The 10362-nt window shown below is 37.5% G+C and overlaps 1 protein-coding gene across 1 annotated transcript in view; it reads left to right on the top strand.

Annotated features, from left to right (window-relative positions):
- The window catches only part of LOC102830519 (trichohyalin-like), an 85159-nt gene that overhangs the window by 70086 nt on the left and 4711 nt on the right, over positions 1-10362 (top strand). The window contains exons 11-12 of the mRNA XM_006871892.1: positions 6325-6426; positions 7170-7357. Coding sequence (XP_006871954.1) covers positions 6325-6426; positions 7170-7357 — 290 coding nt within the window. The remainder of the gene's footprint in view (positions 1-6324; positions 6427-7169; positions 7358-10362) is intronic.

Here is a 10362-nt window from a genome sequence, read left to right as displayed (position 1 = left end):
TCTACTTTTGAGTAGAGTTGGAAACACCATTGCTCTACTTAAAGATGGCAGCTGACCATATCTATTTCAGTGTGTATTGTTCTCCACAGTTCTGCCACTAGAATCTCATGCACTATGTAGTAATTAGTATTCCTCCATCAAGTCTGCCATTCCAAGGCTTTGGTCCATACTTGTTTCTGTTCCAGTTAATTCAGAATCACCCAAATTTTTAAAATTTGAGTCTGTTCCAGTTTCACTTCACCATCCATGACTAAACAAGTGTGAACGGATTCAAAGCCTTGACTGGGAGTAGCTCATGTGTTACTTTCTCAAATTATGTATGTGTACATCACTTTATGGAAGATGCCTTCCTGTCCTTGACATATATTCCATACATAACATTATTAAACTCTAACATTGATTCTGTATATAAATATTTTACACTCTCAAGAGCAAAGGCAATAGGAACAATTTGAAAAGCATAGAAATAAACTTGCTTAGCCTGAGCAGGAAGAAAAACTTTCAGAGAGTTTCAAAGATTTTTCCTGAATTGTCTTTTCTTGTTTTTTTCTTTCCCTCCCCAGGTTTCCATTACAAGCAGTAAAAACCTAGGATTCTACCTTGAAATGGACTTGTAGCAAATATTACTGGATGAAACAGAATGCATTTCATGTTTATTTTTTTTGTCATATATTTGCATTCCTGGGATTTATTCACAAGCATTTTTTGAACATAAATAATTTTAGTTCATTTAAAATGTTTTGGTTATCCCTGATCACTTGGGCAGTACAAGAAAATCTAGCTTCTGAATCTGACCACCTCTATGCTACTTCAAATGTTTCCTGGTAGATGGTATGTAAGAGCTCTATAAAATGCCATTTTTGTTAGGTTTGGAGTATTAGTATTAGCAATTAGAATTTATGAAGCTGAATGACCAAAATAAAATAGAATGTTTGAATGCAATGCAAAATAAAGAATAAAAGAAATATTTTATTGGTGCATTAACATATGTATTGAAGTACAGGACCTTTTGGTTTTTGTACTTCTCAGGAAAAGGGCAAAGTAACTACCATAGAGTATTAAAATAAATAAATGAATAAATAAAATACCCGGAGCAGTTGAAATATGTTATTTTGACCATATGGACTGTAGGGATTTTTCATATCCTTAGGAGCCCTACCAGAAAAGTCAGCCTAGATACCATTCTTTTAACACTTTCTCTGCTGATACTTCCTGAATAGCATGTTTTCTGATGCCTCTGGGCCTTTATTAATATATACTGCCAAAACTATGGAAATTTAAATCATATCTATTCAAAGTCAACTGAAAATGAAAAGTTTTGTATGCTTTCTCTTGTTTTACACTTAATTGTAGAGTCAAGGGAAACGGAACTGGAAGACGATTGTATAAATTAATGACGCCACCATCACCCTGGCTAGAGATTGAAGTTTCCTTCTGGCTTAAGTCATGCTGTATTTGTTGGCCTCCTTTCAATGATTTACTCAATTATCAATAATTCAGTTAATTCAAAAATGAAGTTAAAGTTGATAAAGTAGTTCTTTATTCAAGTGTTTTGTTCCATACAGTTGTTAATGATACATGGGTATTAAATTTCCTTTTATAGACCATTGTTGTTGTTAAGTGCTGTCAGGTTGATTCTGACCCATAGCGACCCTGTATAGGGTTTCCAAGGAGCAGCTGGTGAGCTTCACAACTGCTCTTTTATAAGACATTTAGGGTCTGTCTGGTGGTTAGTTGCTCACCTCATGGAAATGCTTATTTGCCCATACTACATATTTAACCAAAATGCCAATCTGTGTATATAAAATTCAATCCTCCAGCTTGATCTGCTTCAGATTTCATTATATGAATCTGTTTTTGGCATTTCAATATGGCTTTTGTTCGTTTAGGAAAGAAACATAGGTAACTAGAGAAATAGTTGTTACTCCATTCCTTTCCTATTGGGAAGCTATTTTAAATAGTTTCTCTGAGTATATTTGGACCTCTCATTTTGGAGAAAGGTCTGTAATTTCACCGGTTTGGAATCCTAAGAACTTTGGTGAAAAGCATCTAAAAGTTAAATTCTAGGAAAATGTAAATCTAAAAAAAAATCAGAGCCTAAAAATAATAGAACTTTGAAAGGTTAAAATGAAATTGGTGAAATAAAATTCCATCTACATGGGAGGGAGACAAAATGAAGAATGGAGGCCATAGCTTTAAGACAAATTCCAGGACGGGGTCTTAGTACCCAAAGCTATGGTCATATTAGCTTACAGTGATGCTATCTTTTTCTTTGTCTGCCCTATGATTTTGCTTCATGTTTTTAACAGTTTTTATGGTAATTGTAAAGAAAAAAATGTTGCATATTTTTATTTGATAATTAGGCAAATGGGCAACTTCATTTGCAATATTTTTATTTTATAAATGTTTATTTTTCTATCTTATAAAACAATCGGTGTTACTTAAAATTTTTTGCATTTTTCTTACCTCTCTTGTGCTTCATCCTATCATATTTATTATTGTAAAATGTTAACTGGAGATCCTTTATTCCAAAATTATCAGGCCACTTTAATAATTTAACCAGAAAAAAAAAAAAAGTTACTGTGTCAGCTATCTTTTAGGATTTTAAAAGATTTTCTTAAAAATTTTATTTTATTTTTTCTTTAAGCAAATACTTTTTAAGAGTACAGAAGCAATTCTTTCCCTAAGACTAAGGAGAGAAAATCAGACTCAGCCAATTAAGTTTTCTTATTCTTTCTTACTCTTGTAATGGAGTAATTCTTTTTAAGGTTGTAGATCTAACAAACGATTGTATTTTAATGAATTGCTAAAACACTTGTCACTGTTTTCTCTGCTTTTTAAAAAAGTGTGTCGTGTTTCTGTAATATAAAGGTGTTGCTTTGTTACTGTGCCACTACTGGAAGACTGCAGTTTATTTTTTGGGCCCACAATGTTTATTCTTTCTTGCTGTGATGTAAACCAGTGTGTCTGGCCTCTAACATCATTTCCGTTTGTAAACCCTCTGTTCTTTGGAAGCCAGTCCTCATTAACACCTTATGTTTCTGAATAAGCACAATGTATTTTGTTGCCTTAAGCTAAGGCTACTTGACTTGTAAACCCTTCCTTCTCCTTCTTTATAAGTTACTGCCTGGAAGGAAGGAAGGTCAGAGGAAATGTTATGACTTAAAAAAAAGAAAAAGACTAATGTTCAAACCATTGTTAATTATTATTTTATTCAGTGAATAGACAGTTGCTTCTTGTTGTTGTTGTTAAGTGCTGTCGAGTCAGTTCATACTCATAGCGACTCTATATAGGATTTCCGAGGATCGTCTGGTGAGCTTGAACCGCTGGCCTTGTGATTCAAACTGATGTTGCAGTGCAGTGCATTAACCAACAGTGCCACACTAGGACTCCAGACAGTTGCTACACATGCTTTTAAAGAACATTGAAGGTTTTTTGTTTTTTTTTAAGTAATTTCCCATATCATTGAATTACTGTTTCCCAAAAGATTTTACAACAACCAGCAGCATGCTAATGAACTCAACAACAACAAAAATCCAACCTGTATGTTTCTTTATATCATAATGAAGAATCTAAATTAGGAATAAATACACACACACACCAGGGTCTTAAAAAAAAAAAAAAAAGTTCATGGAAAAATCCCATTCTCTTTCAATTTCATTTTTCCACAAACTTTTTGAAGTCCCCTCATATGTGAATAGATGTTCATAAGAGGAAAACCTTTTTCAGAATGTCAAAGGCCACTTGGATTTAGATGAACATATTTCAAAATATATGCTCCTGGGCCTTATACACTGAACTCACTCTAGGAAATACTAAATGTGACCTTTTGCACCTTTTTCTTCATTGCAGAATAACCAGGTTGCTGACAGCTGTCCATTCCTTTCCATCAATGTAAGGATAGCTTGGTATAAAATAATTTGCTTTTCACTGTTAAAATTGTCTCTAAATTTCATCTTGTGCCAAATTTTCCTTTAGAAACATCTACTATAATGATGGTGCATTCGGAATACCACTTAAGTGATTAACTTTTTTGGGCCGTGTTATTTAATGTGTGTTGCCTTTGTATACAAATCTCTATAGAATGTCATGAGTATTCATTAATATTCATTAATATATTGATGCTTTGCTTGAAGATGTCTAGTGATTGGCTGTAAGATCGAAGCCTAATAACTGAGTGAATTCTCTGGATAAAGTAGCTGAAGTTACAGAGAACTGAGTAGAGCATGCAGTCAAAAAAATTTTTTCCCCCTTTTGAGGAAACAGTATTTGGGTAGGGAACATTACTATTGAAAAGGAACAGTGTTCAGATGATTTCGCTGGTAACCTAGACTTTACTAGAAATAATTAGGAAAAATTAAACCATGATGTTTCGACAAAACTAAACTTCAGTACTTTGTCCCTAACTTATTGCTCATCATCTGAAAAGTGGCTATATAAAATGGGCCCATGTTCTCCTATCTGAGTCTTATATCTGTGTATATGTTACTATTGATTTTTTTTTTCCCCCCTCTTAGCCCAAAATAGGCAATATGGGCAAGGAGAAATAAAACTGGAGACTGTTCTGATAATTCTGCATGGGACACAATTTCTTCTAAATATTTGGTAGAAGAATCTCTTATCCATGATGATATCTAACTGTAAAAAGTCAGAGGCTGTTGTTGGTCTCACAAGGTGGCAGTTCAAACCCACCAGCTGTTGCTTGGAAGCCTGACACAGGGTTGTTATGAGTTGGAATAGACTCGCAGGCCCTTAAAAACAGCAACAACATTGTTGCTTCTAGTATTTAATAACCATTATAAGAAATGCTGGAGTCCTGGTGTGGTGCTATAGAATAAGATCTGGGATGCTAACCGCAGGCTGACAGTTCAAACTCACCAAGCTGCTCCTTGGAAACACTATGAGTCAGAACTAATTGATAGCACTTAACAACAACAACACTGGAATTGCTGAGATTCCGAGGACAGGGTAAACTTCTCAGAGTCACTCTTCTGATGAGCCCTGCACTTTATGTTAGCAGTGTCTGTGAGGAGCAGTATTGCCTTAAATTCATTGTACTTCTACTGCAGTCAGTGTACTGTAATTCATGTATGCAAATACTAGCCAAGTCTACATTGGGACAGAATTCACAGATGATCCCTAAGGAGCATTGACCCTCCTCTCACACTCAGTGATGACTCATTGATAGGTGTACTAATTCAAGGTGCCTAATCAGCCCATAAAAGGAGTCCTGGAGGCACAGTTAAATGTTCAGCTGGTAACTAAAAAGTCAGTAGTTGAAATCTAGCAGCTGCTTCCCAGGAGAAAGTTGCGGCAGTCTGCAACGTTGAAGACTATGGCTTTGGAAGCTCTATGGGATAGCTCTACTCTGTTCTATAAGGTCACTATGAGTTGGAATGCCTTCAGCGGTTATTGGTATGACTTTTTGGGTGTTGGGTCAACCCATGAATGAGCAGTGGCATGACTAACAAGGCTGGTAGGATAGTGAGAATCTCCTTCACACTAGGTGATCACAGCCTCAATGCTGAGAATTGACTGCTCTCCTTTCCTGTGTTGACTACGTAGGAGATGTTTCCAGAGTATGTACTGTGCATTGAAGACACTCAGATTCATTGTTTTGTAAGAATTTCACCAACACCCTTGAGTATTAAAATGCTTAACAAAAAAAGAAAACCAAACAGAACAGACATTTACTTGAAATGGGAGATTTGTTGATGTGAAGAGTGTTTTTATTAAGGAAAACTTTTGCTATAGGTAGGGAAGACACAGACTGTTTTTTTTAAATGTTCTATTTGGTGCCACATACTAACACAATCATGTTAGCAAGCAAGTTGACTTGTGGATATTACTGTTCCTAAAAACCATCCTTTTTCCCCTTTATATATATATATATATATATATACACACACACACATATATGTGTATATGACTAGTTCCATGTTCTTAATAGATTAAATATGCTTTTGGGTACTTTCAGCAAACTAGAAAATGTTTTTATCTTTTTGAATAGTTTTTCATAGCACAGGGATGGAAGCACTCTGCTGGTTTCAGCATTTCAGATACAGGCAAGATTAATTGTATAAGTTAGTCACCATTAAATAAACAGAAACCTAAAACCCAGGAGAATTAAAGACAGGGTTTGACTGGCATCCCCTTTTTAAAGGAGCGAATATTAAGAATGGCTGAGAGAATATGAATCTATTATGACACGTTATAGCTCTTTGACTCTTTGTGTTACAGATTTTAATAAAATAGTTCCTAGCTGTTATATTTGGTTAGAGAGATTTTGATGTCAAGAATTTTATGTATTTCTGATTGAATTAGCCTCTGAAATCCCTGTAGGCTATAACTTCAGCTCTTGTAAACTGATTTCTGAAGCCAAATGCCTGATTTCAGAAATCACTGTTTTATCACTTGCTCTCAAAGGTAACTCACTATTCCTTTCATAAGTATCAAATAATGAGGTGGAGCTCTGCAGTAGTTATGCTTTGACTTAAATGCTAGTGGTTGGACCCCACCGAGGGACTTTGTGGGAGAAAGACCTGGTGATCTGCTCCTGTAAAGATTGCAGCTGGGATAACCCAAGGGGACAGTTGTTCTACTCTGTCACAGGGAGGCACCGAACCGCAGCAGCTTAGTGTGAATAGAGCCTTGAAAATGGTGTACCACATTGAGCATTTACTCTGACAGGGTTCTCCAAGAGGAATTGGTCTTAGTCCAATATTACATTTTGAAAAGGTGCTGCATCAAAACATTAGAGTATGCCCATATCAGTCAAATCGCTCAGGAAATTTGAGGTGGTGCTCTCTTTGTTCTTATAATTTGGAGAAGTCCTCTCTTCAGAAATACTACACAGTGCCCAGGCACATTTAGATTCTTTTGACATTTGGAATGAGGATATTTTTACCAGTGAGATGTTATCCCAAGTGCTCATCAATTCGTAGCCAGTAGCTTTGACATACATAGCTACTTTGTGGAACTGACCAGAATGTTGATGGGGTTGTTTGCCTACCAGAGGATGGAAAGCAAGGAGGCTACTTCAAATCACATTCCTCACTAGAGATTAAATGAAACTGTGTGGGACACTTTGCAGATGCCTTAAAGGTGACCAATGTGAGTACTGATGGGTATGTATACACTGTGCACCTGTTTGGATTAGTCTGTTCCAGTTGCCCTTCGCACAGCACAAGTTGTTCTTGCTCATGACTTCATGGAGGAAAATGAGAAATGTGGTGCTGGTGACTTTCCTGCAACTTGGGAGCTTGAGGTCGACATCACCGATCTTCAGCACCCTTCAGTGCTCATGCCTCCTTTCCTTGCCAGTTACACATCTGAATCAATTCATCTATGCAAGCTTGTGGGTGTTTTTTTATTGTTACATACCTTTTACTCTATTTGGTTCTTTAAACATCAGGTTTAACATAGTATGAATAATTTTTTAAACCAAAGTATTGTGTGGGTCTGTCTGTTTTTCTGGATGGTATGAAGCAAACACCCTCTCTTAATAAAGTCATCCATTTGTTAAGTCAGTAGTCTCTGTCTCATGTTTTCTTTGCTTCGGTCAAGACTTAAGTTTTATTTTCATTTGCTTTTTTTTCTTTACAAATTCAGTCTAATATGTCTTTTGCTCAATAACAGTAAAATTTTATCTTCGAATTCAAACCACTTTCTATGAATGTGTATAAGGAAATAATGCTGCCTGTTGTTGTTGTGTTAGTGCCATGGAGTCGCTTCTGACTCATAGTGACCCTGTACAGGGTTTCCGAGGCTAAATCTTTATGGGAGCAGAAAGCGTCATCTTTCTCCGCGGAACAGATGGTAGTTTCGAACTGTTGACCAGGAGATTAGCAGCCCGATTCAGAGCTCTGTAACAATGCTGCCTAGTGCTTTGAAATTCTCAACAAAGACTCCCATGTTTAAATCTGTTATAGAGAAGCTGCTTTGTTTGGTGGTGGTCTGTGACTTGGTTGGTACGTTTGGGAAAACAGATAAGTGGATGTTCACACAGTAATTCTGATGATTGAAGACGACTTCATTAGTGCCGCAAGCCCATTTGCACTAAGCCTGATGCTGTGTAGACGTGGATTTTGAAGAAATGGATATAAATGATACCCATCATTTATTTAGCATCTTACCTTTAGAAGGCTTGTTCCTTTAGCTTATTTTATTTGACAAAAAAAAAACAAAAAAAAAAAAACAGACATGATTTGGAAGCAGATTCTGGCAGATATTTAGCAGGCTCTTTTAAAATAAGATGTCTGTTTAATGACTACAAAACTGAGTTTTTAGAAAGCCCATTATTTCCTTGTAGCTGATTCTCTAGGCCTCCATTTCTTCTCTGAAAATGTGGTGGTGGTGTGCCGTGTAGTGGTTCTGACTCATAGCGACCCTGTACAGGGTTTCCAAGGCTGTAAATCTACCAGAGCAGAAAGCCTCATCTTTCTCCCACAGAACTGATGGTAGTTTCGAACTGCTGACCATGAGATTAACAGCCTGACTGGTAACCACTATGCTACCAGAGCTCCTTTCTGACAAATACAAGCGAATATAATTGGTCTCTACAGGATCACTGAGTCAGAACAGAATTCAGGATACTTAACAACAAATGGTCTGTAGTCACTACCAGCTGCCTAGGGAGTACCAGGGACATGCAGATGTTAGGACTGCCGTTTGTTCAAGAAACTTGGATTTGATTTGCATTTTCATCCTTGAAAAAAAATTATAGAGTAAACTTACCAGGGAAGAAAATTGAGATGTTTATGGGAGTACTGTGGATCCATACGATAAGCACTGGGCTGTAAACCACAAGGTCGGCAGTTCAAACCCATCAGCTGCTCTCTGGTAGAAAAATGAGGCTTTCTGCTAACACGAAGATTTAAAGATCCTTGGAAACTCTGCCTGTACAGTGTTGGCTATCAATCAGAACTGACTCTGAAGGCACTTAACAACAATGAACCAACTGACAAAGTTAAATATGGACCTAAGCTCTCTTAAAACTGTGGAGGTGGTGTATGCTGGCTAGTCAGTTTGGACTCAGCAACCCTGTAGAGGGATTGTGAGAACAGCTGGTGACTGAACTGCTTACCTTGATTGGCAATGCAGTGATTATCTGACAGTGCCACACCAGGAGTCCACAGCAACATTGTGAAGTGCTGTGGAATCTTTTGTGACAACGACCCTGTACAGGGTTTCTGAGGAGCACCTTTGGTGGGCATGAGCCACTGACCTTGCAGCCCAGCGCATTAACCCACAGCACCACACAAGGCCAGTACTTATCCTACAGTGCCACACCAGGTGTCCATAACAAAATTTTTAAGTGTCATCGAGTCGGTTCCGACCCATAGCAACCCTGTATAAGGGTTTCCGAAGAGCAGCTGGTGAGCTTGAACTACCAACCTTGCAGTTCAAATGGCTTTGCAGTCTGTACATTAGCACACAGAGCCACAAAATTAACTGTGCTAAAAATACGATCAAGAGTGAAACCTGGGTCCTACCCTTAGCTTCACCATTAACTTGCTTCTAGATCTTAAGGTGGCACTTAACCACTGTACTTTAGTTTTCTCACTTGTACAAAAAGCACATTGCTTTTAAAGTTGATGATGCCTAGACACTCCTTCAGGCCTACCCCAAAAGTGAACAGACTCGTGCAGTACATATTGTTAGGTGCCATCAAATTAGTACTGACTCATAGCGACCCTATGCACAACAGAAAGAAACATTGCCTGGTCTTGAGCCAACCTCACAGTTTTTGCTGCATTTGAGCCCATCGCTGCCAGCACTGTGCCAATCCATCTTGTTGGGAGTCTTTCTCTTTTTCTCCAACCCTCCGCTTTACCAAAAAGGATATCCTCCAGTGACTGGTCACTCCTAACAATATGTCAGAACTATGTGAGATGAAGTTTGGCAATCCTGGCTTGCAGGAATCATTCTGGCTGTACTTCTCCTACACAGATTGTTTTGTTCTTTCCTTTCAGCAGTCCCATGGTACTTTTAATACTCTCAAACACCATAGCTCAAATGCATCCATTCTTCTACAATTATCCTTATTAACTGTCCAACGTTTGCATGCATGTGAGGTTATTAAAAAGACCATGGCTGGGGGCAGGTGCACCTTAGTCCTCAAGCTGACATCTTTGCTCAACACTTTAAAAAGGTCTTGTGCAGCAGATTTGCCAAATGCAATAAATAAGTCATTTAATTTCTTGACTGCTGCTTTCCTGAGTGTTGATGGTTGATCTGAGCAAAATAAAATCTTTGACTTCAATCTTTTCTCCACTTATATGGGTGTTATGTATTGGTTCTGTGGTAAGGATTTTTTTTGTTTGCATTGAGGTGCAAGCCATACTGAAGTCTGTGGCCTTT

This window comes from Chrysochloris asiatica, unplaced genomic scaffold (genome assembly GCF_000296735.1).
Source record: "Chrysochloris asiatica unplaced genomic scaffold, ChrAsi1.0 scaffold00177, whole genome shotgun sequence".
Classification (NCBI taxonomy): domain Eukaryota; kingdom Metazoa; phylum Chordata; class Mammalia; order Afrosoricida; family Chrysochloridae; genus Chrysochloris; species Chrysochloris asiatica.
This window is presented reverse-complemented; position numbering and strand designations above follow the sequence as displayed.